Here is a 21,138-nt window from a genome sequence, read left to right on the forward strand (position 1 = left end):
TTCTCTGGCTCCCACCCACAGCAGCCACTTGCCCAATCAGCTGCTTTCATCACCACCGAACTCAGTTGTAAATAACATTCCCAGCAGTGCTGGAAATCAGCATCACTGGGGGTGCAGGCCTTTCGGCACCTGATGGGGGGAGAGTTACAAGGGCTCAGAACCTGCCAAGTTCTTGGGAAACTTCAGGCCTTTGTGACTTGGCCAAGGTCACGCCACTGAGTCAGTGGCAGAGCCAGGAACTGAGCCCCAGTCTCCTGAGTCCTCGTCCAGCACCGTGGCCACACGTCCACCCTTCCCCTCCAGGCCAGAGCCTGCCCTGAGCTCCCAGCCCAGCTCCAGGGTTTGGTTTCCCACCCGTGTTCCTGCTGGCAAAGGCAGACCCTGAGCACAGCGGGGCCTGGACGCCAGGGGGGTCAATGGGAAGAAGTTTCTTAAGACCTGGGTCGGAGGGCTTAATCATGGTCCCCCCATTTCCATGTTCTCGCCCAGGACCACCCTGCTTCTCATGGTGCCATCTGTTCATCAGCTGAGAGCAGCTGCTTTAGCAGGGAGGGGCCTGCTGGAAACAAGCGGAGGGAGCTTTAACGGGGTGGGCGGGAATTTCCACCACTGGCCACAGCACCCTGGGGCGGTCTGTCCTTGGGCCGACAGCCAGGGCCCCTTGATCTGCCCCTTCCATCTGGAGATCTCCAGGTGCTTTACCAAGGGAGGGTCAGAATCACGTCCCCACTTGGCAGAGCGTCCCTCCTGGGTCCCCTTGCTGCACTCCCGCACTGTGTTTGGACCCCGCCGTCCCGCCGGGCAGGGGAGCTGCTGCCTGCAGGGGTGTGTGCACGATGCCAAAGCCTGTCTGCCAGGCCAGCTAGAATTAGAGCCTCACGCCCTGAGCGCAGCAGCCCAGGCTGGGGTACGGCTGGCTCTGGGCTGCTCTGCACAGACTAGCAGGGCAGGTTCCCTAGGGTGACTTTGTGCAGACTCTAGGCCTGCTCTTGGGAGCGGTGTGGCACCTCCCTTCCCCTCAGGGCTTGCCTGGGCACAGCATGGTAGGTTAGGCACTGCAGCAGAGAGGAACTTCCACCCATGCACTTTGGTGCCCCGAAATCCAAGCCTGGCTCCAAACGCAGCAGCTGGAGCCCAGCCCCAGTGAGGGAGGGCCAGGGCGAGGGGTTGAGTGCTCTGCCCAAAGGTCACCGAGTGGCCAAGTGCCAGGCTGTAAACCCACCTGCTCGGTACGAATGCCAGCACGGACGGAGCCGGGGTATGCGAGAGGCTCTGTGTAGATACAGCCCTGGGCTCTGTTCTCTGCTCTGCCACTGACTCACTGCATGACCTTGGGTCGGTCACTTCCTCCAAGTTCCTGCAGCTGTAGGGCTTCGTAATACCCCTGCTTTGAGCATGGAGCTTCTCTCCTCCTGGGCAGGAGGAGAACCCAGGCATCCTGGCTCCCAGCTCTGGCCATCAGATCAGGCTCCTTCCTCGGAAACTCCCGAGACGGGGATGAAATGGCCTGTCCTGGCATGCGGCACCTGGTGTCAGGCCGTTCTGACTGTCCGCAGGCAGCTTAGACTCGGTCGCCGGCTCGCCCGGGTTCCTGCGAGTTGCCTCACCCACCACAGCTTGTGAGGTTATGGCTTCGTCTCCCAGCCTGGCCCTGCGTGCAGCGGCTCACAACTCACTCCTGTTGAACAGCAATGGAGCAGAGACCCTGCCTGCCACCACCCCCAGGCACCCCCCAGCTCTGGCGCGCCTGGCTGCGGCGGAAATGCCCGTCCAAGGCGTTAAACGGGGCGCTGCTGGCAGGCTGCTCTGTGCTGTGCCCCCTCCAGATGAGGTGGCCCCGTGTGGTGTTTGTACAGGCAGACGGATAGCTCTGGTTACACAGGCGTGGGCCGGGCAGGGGCAACATCCTCACACCGCTCTGCTGCTGCACCTCACTGCAGCCCCCCGGCTCTTCCAGCCCCAGGACCTGCTCCCCGCCCTGCCCCCGCCCTGCCAATACTCCTCAGCGGGGCCTTGCAGCCCCCCGGCTCTTCCAGTCCTGAGACCCTGCCCAGCTCAGCCCTGCCTGACCCCAGCACCCTCTGCGGCTCCCGCCCGGGGCTTGGCCGGTGCCACTCGGTCCTGACCTGCAGCCCCCCTGTTATTCCAGCCAGGGTCCCAGCAGGGCCTGTTTTGCTTCTGCCCTGGGCATGTCGCTGTCCATAGGATCTTGGGCCCCTCCCCTCTCGAGTACCGAGTGGCCTGACAAACCCCCTCCCTGCTGCGGGCGCTGGGCTGCCACCCTGTGGGGGGGTGAACTGGGGCCTGGGGCTGTGCCCGCTGAGAGCGTGGAGGGGCTTTGGATCAGGCCCATGGGGTGGGGGAAGGGGAAGGTACCTGCGTGGCCGTCCTGGGGCCCAAAGGCCTGCAGATCTGCACAGCAGGGATGCCCTGGCAGGAAGGCAGATGCCCTCCCCCAGGCCTGCTCTAGCCTATGAGGTGCCCCCAGGGAGAAGGGCAGTTCAGACTCTGGCCCTGGCTGCTGACAAGGCCCCAGCTGCCTCTCTAGGGATGTGGGCACCTGGCAACCAGGCGGAGGAAGGATGGGCTGGTGATTAGGGCACTAGCCTAGAACACCTGGGTTCGAGGCTCTGCTCTGCCACAGACTCCCTGTGTGCCTTGCGCAGTCATGTAGCCTCTCAGTGCCTCAGTTTCCCCTCTGAGCTTGGGGGGGGGGGGGGGGGGATGGGAGCACTCTGCCCTGCCTTCCAGGCCTGCATGGCTGTGAGGACATTAGGCTGCGAGTGCTCAGATACTGCGGGGCCATGGAAGTCCCACAGAAGGGCAGCGGAGACCCGCCAGACTCCTCTCCCAGCACGCAGCAGAGTGGCTGTGTCTGGTCCAGCCCCCAGCCCCTTTCCTTCGGGCAGGGCACGGGGGGCTCCAGCGGCCCCGCTTTGATCCCAGGCTGTTCGATGCCTTCCCGATGGGAGGGGCTGGCTGCGTGTGAGCTGGGCTTTCTCTCCCCCCAGGAGTGCGATAAGTCCAGCAACGACCGGCTGGAGGAGCACGAGATCGAGGAGTTCTGCACCCTGCTGATGAAGCGGCCCGAGCTGGAGGAACTGTTCCACCGCTACTCGGGGCAGGACTGCGTGCTGTCGGCCAAGGAGCTGGGGGCGTTCCTGCAGGACCAGGGCGAGGATGCTGACCTGGCGCATGCCCACACCATCATCCAGACCTATGAGCTCAGCGAGAAAGGTAGGGTCCCCCCATGAGCCCCAGCCCCAGCGGCTGGCCGGAGCACGGGGGTGTGCACCACCGCCCCCTGCTGTCAGAGAACAGCCAGCTCAGCACTCAGAGCTTGGCGCTCTAGCCCCGAGCAATGCATGGCTCCCTCGGGTGCCTGTCTAGCCGCCTGGCCATTGTGCCTAGTCCGATCCTGCAAAGAGCCCATCTAGGAAGGAGAGGTGGATACAGTCTCTGTGGCTCTTTCAGTCCTTGGGCCTGGTACCACTGCGTCATGGTGGTTGGTTCTGGGGACCTGGCTGCACCTCCCAGTAGAAACTGGGCTGAGAATGGACAAACTCAGCTCACAGGGGCAAGAGCCTTGGCAGGGTGGGTTTCCATGGGGATTCCCAGCTGTGTGACATGGGGACTCCTGATGGCGCATGGTGGAGATGCTCCCGGGTCTCAGGGCAGGTCCAAACCCCATTGCTGCTCCTGATTAACAAACGTCGGTTTTAAACCAGTGCCACTTCTGTGCACACCCAAGTATTGGTGTCTACAGGTTCTTCTAGCTCCTTTCTCCAGCCCAGACAGACGGAGACATGGTCTAGTGGTTATAGCAGCGGGCTGGGTATCAGGACACCTGGGTTCTTTTCTGTGTTCTAAGGGGGGAAGTTCTGGTGGTTACAACAGGGGAACGGGCAGTCAGACTTCCGGGTTCTGTCCCTGGCTCTGCCACTGACTCGCTGCAAGACCTTGGACAAGTCAGGTCCTCGCTCTGTGCCTCAGTTTCCCCATCTGTCAGGGGGGTGGTGAGGATTAATGAATTGGAGACATTCCCATCAAAGGTGCTATACAGCCTGGCTGGCCTGCACCGTGGGTGTGATGGGGCTGACCTGAGCTGGAGCAAGTGGCCGCACAAATCAGGCCTGGATTGAAGGGGAACGGTGAGGGACGGAGCAGCAGGGGCAGGAGCAGAGGCTGGTGCAATGGTGGGGAGCTGGGCCTGCCCCGGAAGGCAGCTGGCATTTGTGGGGAGCCCTCCCCAGAGCCCGGCCTGGCAGCCCCTCCCTGAGCAGGCTGGAACAGGCTGGAGCTAGGTGTGGGGTCTAACTGCTCTAGCAGGCGTGGGCCGCAGGGGACTGGCGCCAGGACCACCCGGCAGCGTCAGAACACCCCTGGTCCCTGCTTCGCAGTCTCAGGTGCGAGTTCTTCTCTCTCGTACTGAGTGGCCCAAAGCAGCCCTGCCCTGGGAGGGAGGGACAGCTCAGTGGTTTGAGCATTGGCCTGCTAAACCCAGGGTTGTGAGTTCAATCCTTGAGGGGGCCATTTAGGGATCTGGGGCAAAAATTGGGGATTGGCCCTGCTTTGAGCAGGGGGTTGGACTAGATGACCTCCTGAGGTCCCTTCCAACATTGATATTCTATGATTCTATGAGGACACCCCGAACCTCAGGGCTGGGTCAGCTCCGCCTGGCCCCTCTGTCTGGAATGGCTGGTTCAACTAGACAGGGCCAAGCTTTGTGTCCGGATCCGGCCCCTGGTTCTGCAATGGGCAGAACCAACGTGCCAGCCCCGTGTGAACACCCCTGACCTCAGCCAGGCCTCATCCTGGGAGCCCGTCTGGGTCCAGTCCGGCTCGGAGAGCCTTCAGGGCCGTGCTGTGTGATCACAGTGAGGAAGTTTAAGTGGGGTCCTGGCGGGGTTCGCCTTCCGCTGTAGCATGGGGAGCGGGTCACTGGCCAGGATTATCTGGGTGTCTCTCACTTCATCATTCCCCTGCCATTGCGAGGCCTCGGGCCCTGGTGCCCTTTGGCTCCCATCTCTGCTTGTGGCACACACTAGTTCATTGACTTTACTCTTGTGGGGGGCTGGGAGGGCTGGTGGCCTGTGCCCTGGTGGCCCCTCTGGCTTTAACGCTGTGTCTCTGTGACTGTGCGGAGCTGTCGTGGGCTGGGAAGGCAGGAGCGCCCACAGACGATCCAGACTGAGGGGGCTGAGATGGGGGCTGGAAGCTGGGTCCAGAGGCAGCTAGACTTTCCAGGCTGGGAGCTGTTCTCCCAGAGGGTACAGCAGAGCTGGGAGCCCGTGGGGTAACACCGTTTTCTCCGCCTTGTCTGCTCTGCCTCAGCCATGCGCATTGCAACCAGCTTTACCATTAGGAGCTGGCTTGGCTGAACTTTGTGGCTGTGTAAACAGGCTGCAGCAATAAACATCCCTGGACTGCGAGGAGGTTCGGATCCGGATCCATATTTTGCATCCCAGCCCCGGTGCCGCTGCGACAGCGCTCATGAAACCAGAGCTGGAGAAAAGATCTTTGTTGTGGGACAAGCTCCAGCATATCTGAGGCCTTGAGACTCCAGTCCCGCTGCCCGGGTGCACACTGTGGCCTATCCTGGCTTTGCGCTCTGCGGTGCTGGTTTGCCGTGGCGCTGAGGCGCTCAGGGGCTGGAGGGGTTTTCTGGGCATTTCCCATGCTGCGAGCATGGTTGCACTGAGGCTGCAGACCCAGATCTGAACCTCCTCTGAGCCCAGGGGAGTTTAGACCCAGGGTTTTGCTGCAGCCCCTGACGCAGCTGGGGCCAGCCACGCAATAGGGCTGGAACTGAGGGAGATTCCAGTGGTCCAGCTGTGCTGTAGTTTACTGGGGGGAGGAATCGGGGGTAATTCCACTGCGGTCAGCGGAGCCACATCCGTGGGTAAGGGAGATCTGCTGAGGTTTTGCATGTGGTTTGGCAGTGCTTCGTTATGCTAATCGCAGCTGAAGCAATCCCAGAAGCCCCACTCCCGCATTCCCGGATGGTGTCTCTCCTGTTCCTCTCAGAGCCGAGTGTGCTCCCAGCTGGCACAGAGAGCCTCGCTTCCTGTCCTGACCCCTGGTTGCCCCAGCTGGGTTATCTCAGCCCAGGGCGACTGGCACACAGTTGTGTCTAGGATGGTTTATGAGCAATAAGGAAAAGGAACCAAGTGGCCCAAGGCTGGGGGTGAAGTGCCCTGTGGGGCTGCCTCGGGGAGCTGGCTGGCTGGTTTCTTCGCTGGCACGGCAGCAGCGTTGGACAATCAGCCTAGATTTGTAAAACGCTCCTGTGGCCCCATTGCTGCTAACTCAAGATCCAGACACCTGCCATGGCTGGGGCAGAGGATGCTGGGGCTGAGCCTTCGTGGGGTAGATGCTGATTGGGGCGCTAGAAACTCACTGACAGCTGGACAAATGGAGGCCCCATGACAGAGCTCTCAGCCCAGGCCGCCCTGTGGGAATGCACGGCTGACAGAAATCACGCCCCAGCCTGTGCCTGATCTCAACCCCTGCACTTTTCACTGCTTCCTAGTCTACTCCCCGTGGGAGGGACATGGCACCAGAGTGTGCGCGAGAGGGGAATGCGATACAGCTGGGGAAACCGAGGCACAGAGTGGGCAAGGGGACGTGTCCAAGGCCACACAGTGAGACTGCAGCAGAGCCAGAGAGAACCCAGGTCCAAGTGCCAAGCTCTAGCCAGGACAGACCACACCCCCTCATGGAGCTGGGCACGGGGCCCAGGATTCCTGCCACCCCAGCCCCTACTTTAGCGCCCGCAATCCCTGTCCCAGCCAGGGTCGCATCAGGACTCCCAGACTCTAACCCCTAGGCTTGCTAACCCCCGAGGGTTCCAAATAGGGGTGAGAGGCTGTGACAGCTTGAAATTCCCGACATGGACACGTTGCCTCGTGCACAGACACTAGTTCCGAAATCTGGGGAGGAGCCTTTAAAGAGCCCCTGGAAATGTGGTCCCTGCAGCCAAACAGCACAACCGCATGATGCTGGACGGGTTCATGATGTACCTGCTGTCTGCGGCTGGTGACATCCTGAACCAGGAGCACACCGACGTCTACCAGGACATGAGCCAGCCCCTCTGCCATTACTTCATCTCCACCTCCCACAACACCTACCTGACCGACAATCAGATCGGGGGGGCCAGCAGCACGGAAGCCTACATCAGGTAAGGGGGCCGGGCAGAACATGGGGAACTGGCAGGGTTGGGAGGGTATTGAGACCCATCTGGAGGGGGGTGTGCCAGCAGGGCAGAGAGGTGGCCTAGAGCATAGGCCTGGTCCTGCTGAAGCAGAGCAGCGCTGGTGGCCAGCAGCCATGCTGAGCGCTTCCCCAGAAGGGATAAGTCTCTGACTGTCTGACAGTATCCATCTGCAGGAATTCCTGCCTGACCCCAGCCAGGGCGCAGGCAGTGCCCTGAAGCATGGGGGCTAAAAGGTCTTATCACTTTTATCCCAGCAAGCGCTGCTTGCTGCAGAATCCTTTTCCTGTTGATTTCAGTGTCTATGGGGCCTGTGTTCTGAATGCAGCATAATAGGAGGCTTGTCAGAGAGCAGACCTCTGTGGGGACTCCCCCTGCAGTTGACTCGGGGGTGGATCTTGTGGTGTGGATCCCCCAGTCAAACCCTCAGTGGAGGGGAGCAGTGCAACAGGGGCAGAGGGAACTGCAACCCTGAGGCTGCAGGAGCAGCTGCTGGTTGATTCTGGGCACAATGGGGAGGGCACCCTGTGTCACTCCTGCACCAGCCCTGGTATTGGGGGATGAGGGTTTGGCACAAAGTAATTTACTCCACTAACATCCTGCAGCAGTGAATTCCACAGGGTAACTGTCTCTCTCTCTCCCCCTCCACCTGTGCCTCACTCCCTGACATGCTCCAGTGTGATCCCACTCTCACTTTCTGGTAATGGCCAAGCCCCACGCTGTGCTACAAGTTCTACCCTCCCCATGCCAGGGTTTGCCTTTGTTCTGACCCCTAAGACAAATCCCTGAAGCAGGGCTGTGTTCTGTCCTGAGCCAGCTCTTTCTCCTGGCAGGCCCTCCCTCTAGCTGTCCCGGCTCAGCTGGAGCTAAATGAGACCTACCTGATCTGGCAGGCAGGGTGAGTCAGCAGAATAGCTCTGCACCTCCCATAGGTGTCTAAAACTCCTTGTCCAGTCCCATCTCCCCACTTAGCCTTAATCAAGCCAAGCCCACCGTCCCAGGGCTTTGCCTTTCCGTGCCTGCTCCGAGCTGTGTCCTGCACCAGGCTCTCCTCAGGGTAAACCAGGATGTCGATGGACGGTCAGGGCCCGTCACTAGCTCAGGGTGAACAGCCGCACTGCACTGCCTCTGGGGGGAGTCGTTCTCTGGGAGAACATCATAACCACAGGGCAGGGGCCAGGGCAGGGCTGCCTGGGGAGGCTCAGGGGCCCCAGCTGCGCTGGAGTCTCTGGACTCGTATTAAGGGCATGAGGTGGCAGTTTGTGATGCCAGCCCCTGGCTGAACCGTGCCATCCCTGACAGGGCGTTCATGGAGGGCTGCCGCTGTGTGGAGCTGGACTGCTGGGAGGGCTCCAACGGGGAGCCTGTCATCTACCACGGCCACACCCTGACCTCTAAGATCCTCTTCAGGGATGTCATCGAGATCATCCGGGACTATGCCTTCAAGGTGAGTGCCACGGCGGGCAGAGGGCCCAGCTCTGCTGCAGCAGGAGGGGACTGGAGTTTGCACCAATGTGCTTCTTGCCCCTCTGTCCCCAGCTGCCTGGTGACCACCAGCCATGGAGCTGAACCCTGCTCCCACCCACGAGTGGGAGTTTTGCCCCTGACATCAGTAGGGCCAGGGCTGGGCCCGTGGGATCCCACGCTCAGCCCATAGCAGTGGGCTGGTGTCAGTCTGTGGACCCTGCTGCAGGGTCCTGCCTACGCTGGCCTGCCTGGGAAGGGGGTGGGGCCCAGTCCCACATGGCACTGTCCCTGACCCCCCCCCCCATCTCCCCAGCACTCCTCGTACCCCGTGATCCTGTCCCTGGAGAATCACTGCGGGCTGGAGCAGCAGGTGACCATGGTTCAGCACATGAAGGCAATCTTGGGAGACATGCTGCTGACCCAGATGCTGGATGGGCAGGTCCCCAAGGAGCTCCCGTCACCAGAGGTAACACCCCCTGGGACTTCCCGTGGGAGGGATCCCTGGGCAGCATTCCCATGGACTCCTGCAGGGGGGAATGCTCAGAGAGGGGACCCAGACCCCCAAGCTCCATGGCTTCATCACATGGGCATCCCTGGGTGCTGCCTCCCACCATCCCCTGCCCCCTGGCCAGCTTGGACCACGCAGTGGGGCAGACAGCCCCTGGGAATGGGGGTGGGGGGGTTGGGCAGGGTGCAGAGCTTTGACAGGGGCTTTCCTCTCATGCAGCAACTGAAAGGGAAGATCCTGGTGAAAGGGAAGAAGCTGCCGGACCTGGTGTGTGACCCCGAGAACATGAGCTTCCTCTCCGACAACAACGAGGAGGAGGAGGAAGAGGAGGAAGAGGAGCGGGTGCTGCGCAAAGACCGCAGGAGGGTACGGGGGTACCGTGGGCCAGCCCCTCGTGTTGCGAATTGTGGCACGGAGCGATGGGCTGCGGCACTGAGGCCAAAGCATCTGCTGCAGCTTTGGTGCGTGACCTCCGCTAGCTGGAGGCTGGGGAGCGACAGCCCCATGGGACGGGCTGGCAGCGCCCCTGAGATCCCAAAGCCACCTCGGAAAGGGTACAGAGGGGCTTGCAGCCAGTTCGCAGCAGGGGGCTGCCTCCTCCCTGGCCTGTCAGTGTTGAGATAGACACGGCATTCACTGCCTCTCGACGGGGATTTCTCTCACTCCCTCTCATTCAGATACTCCCAAGAAAGTTGCCCTGTGTGTAGCTGCCCCCTGCCCCACTGCCCGGATTTCCAGACAAATTCCCTTTCAGGAGAACCCCAGGAAGGTGTCAGCTTGCTGCCTGCCTGGCTCTTGTCGATTGCGCTGTTTCCCTGCTGGCAGAAAGTGAAATTGACAGGAGCTGTCCAGGGCCTGCCCCGTTCTCAGACCACATCTGCACTACAGAGCCTGTGCGGGCCTCCCTTCGCTGGCCTAACCCCTCGTGCAGACAGAGGGAGGGAGAAGTTCTGCCCGGGCCGTAACACCACCTCCACGTGCTGACAGAAGCTCTCTTCTCTCTGCAGAGCTGCGTCTACACTGTGGGTTTTGCCGGCCTAGCAGCGTCAGTTGTGGGGTGGTTTTTTCACACTTCTAGCTGACACAGCTGTGCCAGCATGCGTTAGTGTAGACCAGACCCCAGCTTCCTCACTTCCTCCCAGCCTAGCTGCTGGACAGGCAGAGAGCTGGGCACAGAGCCCCTGGCAGCTCGCCTGGCTGGCTGTTGTCAATTTCATTTTTTGCAGGGAGAAGGTGAAATTGAGACATGCCATCTGGCGGGCAGGGCAGAGCCACATTTCTATTTTGCTGATGGAGGGGGTGGGGCGGGATTATTTTCTTTTTGGCAAAATGGAAATTTTTCCTGTGGAAAATTGCAGTTTTGCGGAAAGGGGATTTTCTGTTGGAAATTCACTCTGGTGGAAATTTCCAGCCTGGCTCTCCTCAGGATGGACGAGCCGGAGTGGCTGTGAACTGTTCTGAGCATCGGGGGCTGCACGGCTGCCCTGTCCCAGATCAGTCCCTTCCGGCCAGCTCTGGGCATGAGCAGCTGCTCTGGAATAGCCTCCTGTGCCCGTCTTGCCTGGGCTGGCGCAGGATCCAACGCCCTATTCTCTGTAAAGCCCTCGTAGGGGCGAAGGAGCAACCTTCCCATCCCTGCAGGGAGAGGGGGCTGCTTTCCCCTGCTGATGGTAGGATCTGCTATTTGCAGGAAGCAAAGCCAGTCACGTTTGTTCTGTGGCTTTGGGCTGAATCCACATTCCCAGGAAGTGCTGGTGGGGGGGGCTTTTCCCGCAGAGACCCCGCTGGGACAATGCCTTGGGCAAGTGCTCGGGGGTGCTGCGCTGCTGTCTACATGGTGCTAGCCACGTAGGGCCATTAAAGGTGCCATGGCGTTTTCCAGTTCAGGGAGTTAGTGGCCTGGCCAGGCCACACTTTACAGTCCTGATGTGAACCTCTCCTGCTGGTTCCTCTGCAGTCTGTTGCTCCCTGTCCCACTGCTGAGCACTGTGCTTAGCTGCCAGGTTTGCACCGCAGGGGTGCGGGGTCTGGAGAGGGTCTGTAAAGGTGGGGGCTGCGATGCAGGCTGGCTGGGGAGAAGAGAGCTCATGGAGCCGGGTCAGTTGTTGGGCGGGGACCATGGACTCGGCGGGGCCAGAGCTGGTGGAGGGAATCCCGGGGCCGGTGACTAATGGATGTGAGGGCAGAGGCCAAGTGTGCAGCGTTCCCATCCCACCACCTTGGGCAGGGCCTGAGACCGCGGTTTTCTGCTCCCCCAACTCCTGATACGACGCTTTCTGTTCTCTTCCAGTCGTCCCATTTGCTGCAGGAGATCAGGCCACTCCAGGTGAGTGCTTCCATGAGGTGGAGTCTGGGCAGAGCTGGGGGGGACGTACCGTCTCTGTGTGTGACTGTAGGACTGACTCCATCCCCTCTTGCACCCCACTGCATGTCTGTACGGGGCTGCCCCCTGGGCCTAGGCTGGGGTGGAGGTTGGCGAGTCCTAGGGCCGGTGCTCTGTTGCTGTCCTGGCCGGGTGGTTGACTGAGGGCTGCTGACTCCTAGGTGAGCCCCTCCTGCCTCCCCCTCCCCCAGGAGGCTCACCCCTCATGGGCCCCAGTCCTCTGCGGGCGGCTGCCATGGGTCCCAGGGCCCTGTGGATGAGAGCAGGGCTCTGCGCCTATCGCCTGGCACGAAGGCCACTCTTGGTGCTCACTGGGGTTTCTCTTGGAGGGCCCTGGCCTGGGAGGTGCTCAGCACCCTGCGCTCACTCGGATGTTGATGGAAGTTGGGGTGCCCAGCACCTGCAGGGCTGGGGCCTGTCACAGCAGTGGGATGTTGGGTGGGGGGTGTAGCACCAGCCCTTGCCCCCTGGGCAAGTTCAGGACGCAGTAGCGGGCTCAGCGAAGCAAGTACCCCCCGCCCCCACCAAGGTGCTGAAAGGTCCCAGCTGAGCACTGACGGGTGGACGTTCTGGGGGAGCCGCGCTGCACTCCTGGGGCAGTGACCCCATCGCTGCGTGTGCTCCCCGGCAGGCGAAGGACACTGCGCAGATCTCCCAGGAGCTCTCCGACCTGGTGGTGTACTGCCAGGCCGTCCCCTTCCAGAGCCTGGAGCGTGCACTCAGGAGCAAGCAGGCCTGCCAGATGTCCTCCTTCAGCGAGAGGAAGGCCAGGAAGCTCATCAAGGAGTCAGGTAAGGTTGGGGGAGGGGCAGACAGACTGGGTTCTTCAGGTCTTAGTGCGACTCCAACCAGCCGGTGGGTGCTGGGCCTCAGTGGAGATGGCAGGATTGGGCCCCAGGGCAGCTGGGCTGGGCTGCAGAGCACTGGGTCACACTGGGGTCACACTGGGCTCCATGGGGCAGGGCTGGCCTGGATCAGACTGGGATCCAGTGCATTAGATGGGGTGGGATTGCACTGAGCCGAAATAAGAGATCAGGGACTAGATTGGAGGAAGCTGGATTAGACTGGCTCTGGTTGCGGTGAGCTGGGGTCAGGCAGGCCTGGGACCCATGGGACCCAGCAGACTTCCTGCTGTCTGAGCATGGAGCCGACCTGCTGCGGTGGGGCTTGGTTCCCTGCTGGGCGTGACTTGGGGGGCTCTCCTCTTCCTTGGATGCTTTTCATCCCTCTGCTCTGAGCTGCGCTGGGGAAGGGGGAGGTGACCCTGCAGAGACCTGTCTGGGGCACTGGCCTGGCCCAGCACTGCAGCTAGCAGTTGAGATGTTCTGAAAGGGCTAGTGAGTTTGGGACACTGCCGGAGGGCTTGGGCTCAGCAGTTCCTGAAAGGCCTCACCAATGTCGAATAAAGGGGAATGATCATGTCCCTTGATCTGCTGGCAATGCCCCTACTTATACAGCCCAAAATGCCTTTAGCCTTCTTGGCAACAAGGGCACACTGTTGACTCATATCCAGCTTCTCGTCCACTGTAACCTCTAGGTCCTTTTCTGCAGAACTGCTGCCGAGCCATTCGGTCCCTAGTCTGTAGCGGTGCATGGGATTCTTCTGTCCTAAGTGCAGGACTCTGCACTTGTCCTTGTTGAACCTCATCAGATTTCTTTTGGCCCAATCCTCTAATTTGTCTAGGGCCCCCTGGACCCTATCCCTACCCTCCAGCGTATCTATCTCTCCTCCCAGTTTAGTGTCATCTGCAAATTTGCTGAGGGTGCAATCCACACTATCCTCCAGATCATTTATGAAGATATTGAACAAAACCAGCCCCCAGGACCGACCTTTGGGGCATGCCGCTTGATACCGGCTGCCAAGTAGACATGGAGCCATTGATCACTACCCGTTTAGCCCGACAATCTATCCACCTTTCAGTCCATTCTTCCAGCCCATACTTCTTTAACTTGCTGGCAAGAATACTGTGGGAGACCGTATCCAAAGCTTTGCTAAAGTCAAGGAATAACACATCCACTGCTTTCCCCTCATCCACAGAGCCAGTTATCTCGTCATAGAAGGCAATCAGGTTAGTCAGGCATGTCTTGCCCTTGGTGAATCCATGTTGACTGTTCCTGATCACCTTCCTCTCCTCCAAATGCTTCAAAATGTATTCCTTGAGGACCTGCTCCATGATTTTTCCAAGGACTGAGGTGAGGCTGACTGGCCTGTAGTTCCCAGGATCCTCCTTCTTCCCTTTTTTAAAGATGGGCACTACATTAGCCTTTTTCCAGTCATCCGGGACCTCCCCCGATCGCCATGAGTTTTCAAAGATAATGGCCAATGGCTCTGCAATCACATCTGCCAACTCCTTTAGCACCCTCGGATGCAACTCGTCCGGCCCCATGGACTTGTGCTCGTCCAGCTTTTCTAAATAGTCCTGAACCACTTCTTTCTCCCCATGCTGTGCTGCCCAGTGCAGCAGTCTGGGAGCTGACTTTGTTCGTGAAGACAGAGGCAAAAAAAGCATTGAGTACATTCGCTTTTTCCACATCCCCTCTCACAAGGTTGCCTCCTTCATTCAGTAAGGGGCCCACACTTTCCTTGACTTTCTTCTTGTTGCCAACATACCTGAAGAAACCCTTCTTGTTACTCTTAACATCCCTTGCTAGCTGCAACTCCAATTGTGATTTGGCCTTCCTGATTTCACTCCTGCATGCCTGAGCATTATCTCCTCCCTGGTCATTTGCCCAATCTTCCACTTGTAAGCTTCCTTTTTATGTTTAAGATCAGCAAGGATTTCACTGTTAAGCCAAGCTGGTTGTCTGCCATATTTACTATTCTTTCTACACATTGGAATGGTTTGTCCCTGTAACCTCAATAAGGATTCTTTAAAATACAGCCAGCTCTCCTGGACTCCTTTCCCCCTCATGTTATTCTCCCAGGGGATCCTGCCCATCAGTTCCCTGAGGGAGTCAAAGTCTGCTTTTCTGAAGTCCAGGGTCCATATTCTGCTGCTCTCTGTTCTTCCCTGTGTCAGGATCCTGAACTCGACCATCTCATGGTCCCTGCCTCCCAGGTTCATCCATTTTTGCTTCCCCCACTAATTCTTCCCGGTTTGTGAGCAGCAGGTCAAGAAAAGCTCCCCCCCTAGTTGGTTCCTCCAGCACTTGCACCAGGAAATTGTCCCCTACACTTTCCAAAAACTTCCTGGATTGTGTGTGCACGGCTGTATTGCTCTCCCAGCATATCTCAGGGTGATTGAAGTCCCCCAAGAGAACCAGGGCCTGTGATCTAGTAACTTCCGTTAGTTGTCGAAAGAAATCCTCGTCCACCTCATCCCCCTGGTCCGGTGGTCTCTAGCAGACTCCCACCACGACGTCACCCTTGTTGCTCACACTTCTAAACTTAATCCAGAGACTCTCAGGGTTTTCTGCAGTTTCATAGCGGAGCTCTGAGCAGTCATACTGCTCCCTTACATACAGTGCAACTTCCCCAGGCCCAGACATAGGGCCCAGATGGTCCCTGCCCCAAGGAGTTCCTGCTCTGAGCTGCACAATCTCAGGTACTATTAGGTGTCTCCTGTTGGGCTCCCAAGATCACTGGTCACTTGCCCTGGCCAGCAGCCCCAGCTGGGCGATACGGCCTCGCTATGCCTGGCTCTGGTGGCCCAGGGAGGAGCTGACCCGCACTCCCAGCCCCGCTAACAGGCAGCTGCTTTCCCCTCCTGCAGGGAATGGCCTGGTCCGGTACAACACCCGACAGCTGAGCCGCATCTACCCCTTGGGGCTGAAGATGAACTCTTCAAACTACAACCCCCAGGAGATGTGGAACGCCGGCTGCCAGCTAGGTGAGAAGGGGGCCCACTCCCCTCTGTGCCTCAGTTTCCCCATCTATGATATTGATAATAATGATATTGGACTCCTTTGTGCTGTGCAGAGAGGGGAGGGGCCCAGAAAGGCCATAGTGATGCTTAGTGGAGTGGGGGCTGCATGGGGCACCAGGCTGATGCCCTCGACGGTGAGGGGGGAATATTCAGATCCAGGCTCCAGGGAGTCTGATCACTATTCCCAGGAATGGCACCACCTGCTGGTTCTCATGGATCCTTCCTGGCCAGTGTCCCCGAGGGCCCAGCCAGGGCATGGCCCTGTGACTGGCCTCCCGAGGTGCCGAATCTGTCTGCAGCCCAGGACAAGGGTCCTGCTCCATGTCACCCTCCCGTTGCCTGTGTGCTGTGGCTGCAGACCCAGCCCTCCAGCCCAGGGGGACTCACGGGAGAGCTGCTGGGCATGGGGCATGGAGCCTGGGCCTGGGGCACCGACATGGGGCCCTGCCGTGAGCCGCAGCAGCCGCCCCTCACGAAAGCCAGGCGGTGACAGGCTGTTTGTCCCATGCGGGGAGACTGACAGATTCCCCCTCCCCCTCCCCTGGCACCTCCAGACCCCACCCAGGTACACCAGCTCCCCCAGACTCTGCCCTGGTATCTCCAGATGCCACCCTTATACGCGGCTCCCCTGGACCCTGCCCTGCCCTGGCACCGCCAGCCCCCACCCGTGTACGCGGCTCCCCTGGACCCTGCCTGTATAAACCCGCCTGCTCTCTGTGTTTCATTTTGAAGTGGCTCTCAACTTCCAGACCCCCGGCTGCGAGATGGATCTGAACCACGGGCGGTTCCTGGTGAACGGGCGCTGTGGCTACGTGCTCAAGCCCAGCTTCCTGCGGAGCCGCCAGACCTCCTTTGACCCCGAGAGCGGGCGAGGGCCTGGCCACAGAGCCACCCTGCTGCTGGTCAAGGTGCAGCGGGGTGGGACATGTGTGGGTGTGAGGAGCGGGTTGCCTGGTCAGTGGGGCTGTGCCAGATGGGTGTGCAGCAGGGGTGTGTAGGTGCCCATGCCACATGGCTAGTGTGTGCCAGGGGAGGGGCTCAGAGCTGCGAATGCCGGGGGCCCGGGCCCTGCCCAGCCTGTTCCCCTCCCCCAGGCCTAGGCCAGCTTTGCTGCTGCCCCTGTTCCAGCTTCCCCAGGGAGGGTGATGGTGCATCCAGTGAGGGGACCACGCCCCACATCGTGGCCAGTCCCCTCCCCCGCTCTAACCCCACCTCCCCGCAGGTGATCACAGCCCAGCAGCTCCCCAAGCTGAACAACAAGAAGAGCTCCATCGTGGACCCCTTCGTGCGCGTGGAGATCCACGGCGTCCGAGCCGACTGCAGCAGTAAACAGACCGAGTACAAGCTCAACAATGGTGAGTGGGCCACAGACCCCACCCCATGGCACCATGTGATTTTGGGGCTGGGGCCTGGCCAAGCTAAGCAGAGGAGACCCGGTCTGCCACTGGCTGGGAGCCCTGCCAGGACAGCTGGAATGCTGCAGGCAGCAGAGCAGGGCTCAGCAGGGGGCGCTCTTGTCAGCACCCCGAGGAGCTCTGTGGAATGCCCTGGGCAGGAGGGGAGTCGGGCCCCTTGGCCTCTCCTGGCAGAACCACTCCCCGAAGCAGAATCCAGGAGTGCCGGAGTCTGCTAATGACCCTGGGTTCATGCTGGAGTCCACAGTGCCCCCTGCAGGTTGAGAGAGATAATCTGCCCCACAGTAACAGGCAGGTTAATGAGCTGGAGATCATGCCCCTGAGAAATGAAAATCATTCCTGGTTAGCCGGTGGGACTCCCTACCACAAGACAGGCAGGATTCCAGAGAGGCCTGGACATTTATCTGAGAAGAGCAGCTAGCGAGGAGGAGAGAAGGGCTGGAAATCCTCCTGCTTCAGGGTGTAAATCACCCAGGGGGCTGAGGGCACCCCCCCCTTTACAGGGTTATGCTGTAATTATCAATGGGGGGCGGGGGGATCCTTGCTGCTGGCGGGCAGGGAGTCTGCAGAGACCGAACCTGAGGCCCTGCAGAGCGCGACGTGGATCCCGCTGCTGCTGGAACCCAGGAGCAGCCTGTTAGCTCAGGGGGCCTGGGTTGGGGGGGGGGGCAGGGGCAGCTGGCCCCAGTCTGTGCCCTGTCCATTCTCCACCCCTGCAGGGTTCAATCCACGCTGGGAGGAGACCCTGAGCTTCCAGCTATGGGTGCCGGAGCTGGCCCTGGTGCGCTTCGTGGTGGAAGATTATGACACCACCTCCTGCAATGACTTCGTGGGGCAATTCACCCTGCCCTTCACCAGCCTGAGGGAAGGTGGGTGCCTGGCAGGGGCTGGCCAGGCCCACGGGGCAGAGAGCCAGCGGTGCCTATTCTGCCAACCAAGGGGCAGCACTGGCCAGAGGCCCCCTGCATGGGGGGTGTGGGAGCTGCAGCGAGGGGCCATGAAAGTAGGCTTGGGGGATGCTTAGGGAAATGGAGGGTACCCCGCAGCTCAGCAGGGCTCACCCTGTGGCGTCAGTCCGGCTGGCCCAGAGCTGAGCGACTCCTGCTGCAGGCCTGGCGCCATCAGGCTCTGTGTCCTACAGCTCCATGGACCACACAATCCCCTCTCCAGAAGCTGCGAGGGAGACCAGAGCAGAGGGTGTCTGGCTGGCTTCCTTTGGGGCTAGCCACCCTCCTTCAGGCCAGAGTGGGGGACCCAACCTGCCTTTCCCCCACTCTTCTTTGCATCGCTGGGAGGGAAGCCTGCCCACACCCCTGCCCTGCAGTGCCAGCCAGGGCAACAGTATTCCTTCCTACTCTCACTGGGCAGCGCGGCTGTGCCCTGCTCCACCCCAGAGGTGGCTGCATTTCAATAGCAGATAACCAGCTTCCTTAGCGGACTGCAACAATGCTACACAAAGCTATGCTCTGAATGCTGGCTGGGGGGCCAAAGGACCAGGGCCTGGTTGCTTCACTGCCTCACCTGCTCCCTCCCTCTGTTCCCAGGGTATCGTCACATCCACCTGCGCTCCAGGGACGGGGCGTCCCTGGCACCGGCCACTCTCTTTGTGCACATTAAATCCAAGAAGATATGAGCGCACACGGCCGAGGATCAGTGGCGGCGAGATCAGCACCCAGGCGGCTGTGGCAGGACCCAGGAGGAGCCGGTTCAACGTGACCCTCCTTGGCTGGGTGCGTGGAGGCCCAGCCCAGCCAGACCTACACCCGGGGGCTGGGCTGCAGGGGGAGGTGAGGCCTCTGCTCTGTCTGCCCAGGGCGTAGCTGCTGCAGAGACTGGTTTGGTTCCCACCCCCCTAAAGTAACCTGGGGAGGGCTAAATTCCTCCAGGACTCCAGCCTCTGCACCTGCCTCCTCCCCGGGGCCGCGGGCTGCGCTCATCCCCAGCGTGCTGCTGGAAAGAGGCCGGAGGAAGGGACCTGAACCGGCCGGGAGCCTGTTAGCGCAGCCCCACGGCAGGGTCAGTGGTAAAGCAGGCGGGTGGTGTGTTTTTTCTAGCTAGCGTTGGCATTTATTTAGCTGTGGGCTACACGCTGCCCACGCCCCCATGCATCACACAGGCACACGCTGATGGGGGGAGGCAGGGGACGGATGGAAACACACACGCACACTTTCCCGTTAACCCTTTAGTAGCCTCTCTTCATACTGAGCTGAGACGCTTGTATCTGAAGGAGCCTTCTGCTTGGCTGCAGGGCTTGGCTGTAAGCACAGCAGCCTGGGTGGATTTTGTGAGACAGGCCCTGGAGCCTAGGGCCCGTTCCAATCGGTGTAATATATTGTAAAACGATAATAAAAAGTTTATTTTACCAGACCCCTCCTGCGGCGCCTGCCGTCTCTGTCTCCCTGGCCTGGGACGCCCCCAGCAAAGGGTCAGTTAGGCTGCGAAGCAACTTGGGGCAGGGCCTGGCTTTGGCAAAGCCCTTCTTACATCTACGGCTGTACATGAGCAATAGCTACCAGGAGCTGGGAGCCTGAGCCCTCGGGGCTGTGGGGAGCTCACAGAGGTTTAGAAAGCGGTGGAGCCAGCTCAGTTTAATGGTTAAAACTCATCGTACAAGCAAAATTCACAGCAGCGATTGCGTAGAAGCCATCCACTTGCCAGGAGCTGGAAGCACAGTAAGAACAAACGTTTTGCAGTAGCCAGGGCCTGAGCAGAGCCATTGACCCATCTCCTCCTGGGGCTTGTTACCCCTCTGTGCCATGGGTAACAGCTGTCTGTAGGGCCAGGGGGCTTCGGTGGGACATGATGTGTGGAAATCTGCGAGCTGTATGACCATGACTGGCAGCCGAGGGCAGGGACAGCCCCTGGAACTTATGGAAAGTTAGGTTTTGCCTAAACTAAATTTTTCATGGAAAGTACCTGCCTCTGGGGAAACCTTCCAGCTTCTGTTTTAAAAAAGGCATTCAACGCCCCAGTTCTATTGTTAGGGCACCGGGCTGGGGTACTTCAGCTGCCTCTTGCCCCCTCTATGGGCTTCTTTCACCAGCTGTACTCCATCTCCCAGAATGCACTACAGCCCCAGGACGGTGGAGCACCACAGGGGATGTATTCTGACCAGATACAGGATGTGATCCAAGAGGATATTCTTCTGGGAGGACACCAGGAGACCCTTCAGCCTGTCCGCCACTGCGACAAACAGCTGGTTCGACTTGCGGAACGATTTTGTCCATTCAATATAAAAAGCCAAGGCCTGGCGAACACAGCTGTTGGCATGAGGCTTCGGGTAAAAGACCGGTATTTATCCCCCTGATATATTTATAGAGAGCAATCATATCTCCCCTCAACCTTCTTTTGGTTAGGCTAAACAAGCCGAGCTCCTTGAGTCTCATAAGACAAGTTTTCCATTCCTTGGATCATCCTAGTAGCCCTTCTCCGTACCTGTTCCAGTTTGAATTCATCCTTCTTAAACATGGGAGACCAGAACTGCACACAGTATTCCAGGTGAGGTCTCAGTGCCTTGTATAACGGTACTAACACCTCCTTATCTCGCCTGGAAATACCTCACCTGATGCATCCCAAGACCGCATTAGCTTTTTTCACAGCCATATCACATTGGCAGCTTATAGTCATCCTGTGATCGACCAATACTCCAAGGTCCCTCTCCTCCTCCGTTACTTCTAATTGATGCGTCCCCAGCTTATAACTAAAATTCTTGTTATTAATCCCTAAATGCATGACCTTACACTTCTCACTATTAAATTTCATCCTATTACTATTACTCCAGTTTACAAGGTCATCCAGATCCTCCTGTATGATATCCCGGTCCTTCTCTGAATTGGCAATACCTCCCAGCTTTGTATCATCCGCAAACTTTATTAGCACACTCCCACTTTTTGTGCCGAGGTCAGTAAAAAAAAGATTAAATAAGATTGGTCCCAAAACCGATCCCTGAGGAACTCCACTGGTAACCTCCCTCGAGCCTGACAGTTCATCTTTCAGTAGGACCCGCTGTAGTCTCCCTGTTAACCAATTCCTTATCCACCTTTCAATATTCATATTGATCCCCATCTTTTCCAATTTAACTAATAATTCCCCATGTGGCACAGTATCAAACGCCTTACTGAAATCGAGGTAAATTAGATCCACTGCATTTCCTTTGTCTAAAAAAATCATAGAATATCAGGGTTGGAAGGGACCCCAGAAGGTCATCTAGTCCAACCCCCTGCTCGAAGCAGGACCAATTCCCAGTTAAATCATCCCAGCCAGGGCTTTGTCAAGCCTGACCTTAA

The 21,138-nt window shown here is 59.1% G+C and overlaps 1 protein-coding gene across 5 annotated transcripts in view; it reads left to right on the forward strand.

The window, feature by feature from the left end:
- PLCD3 (phospholipase C delta 3) overlaps positions 1-19,219 on the forward strand; it is a 55,198-nt gene extending 35,979 nt beyond the window's left edge. For 3 of the 5 annotated variants that reach the window (XM_075123651.1, XM_075123649.1, XM_075123650.1), the window contains 10 exons: positions 3,012-3,237; positions 6,979-7,180; positions 8,516-8,660; positions 8,994-9,146; positions 9,408-9,554; positions 11,479-11,514; positions 12,203-12,362; positions 15,285-15,401; positions 16,170-16,345; positions 16,660-17,499. In XM_075123651.1, the coding sequence (XP_074979752.1) occupies positions 3,012-3,237; positions 6,979-7,180; positions 8,516-8,660; positions 8,994-9,146; positions 9,408-9,554; positions 11,479-11,514; positions 12,203-12,362; positions 15,285-15,401; positions 16,170-16,345; positions 16,660-17,070 (1,773 nt within the window). In that variant the 3' untranslated portion in view covers positions 17,071-17,499. Of the gene's footprint in view, positions 1-3,011; positions 3,238-6,978; positions 7,181-8,515; positions 8,661-8,993; positions 9,147-9,407; positions 9,555-11,478; positions 11,515-12,202; positions 12,363-15,284; positions 15,402-16,169; positions 16,346-16,659; positions 17,501-17,571; positions 17,722-18,396 lie in introns of those variants that run through there. The other 2 variants (XM_048829781.2, XM_075123648.1) reach the window with 2 other exon arrangements.
- The last annotated feature ends 1,919 nt before the right edge of the window (positions 19,220-21,138 follow it).

The sequence above is a fragment of the Caretta caretta genome, chromosome 27, assembly GCF_965140235.1.
Source record: "Caretta caretta isolate rCarCar2 chromosome 27, rCarCar1.hap1, whole genome shotgun sequence".
In the NCBI taxonomy this organism is placed as follows: Eukaryota; Metazoa; Chordata; order Testudines; family Cheloniidae; genus Caretta; species Caretta caretta.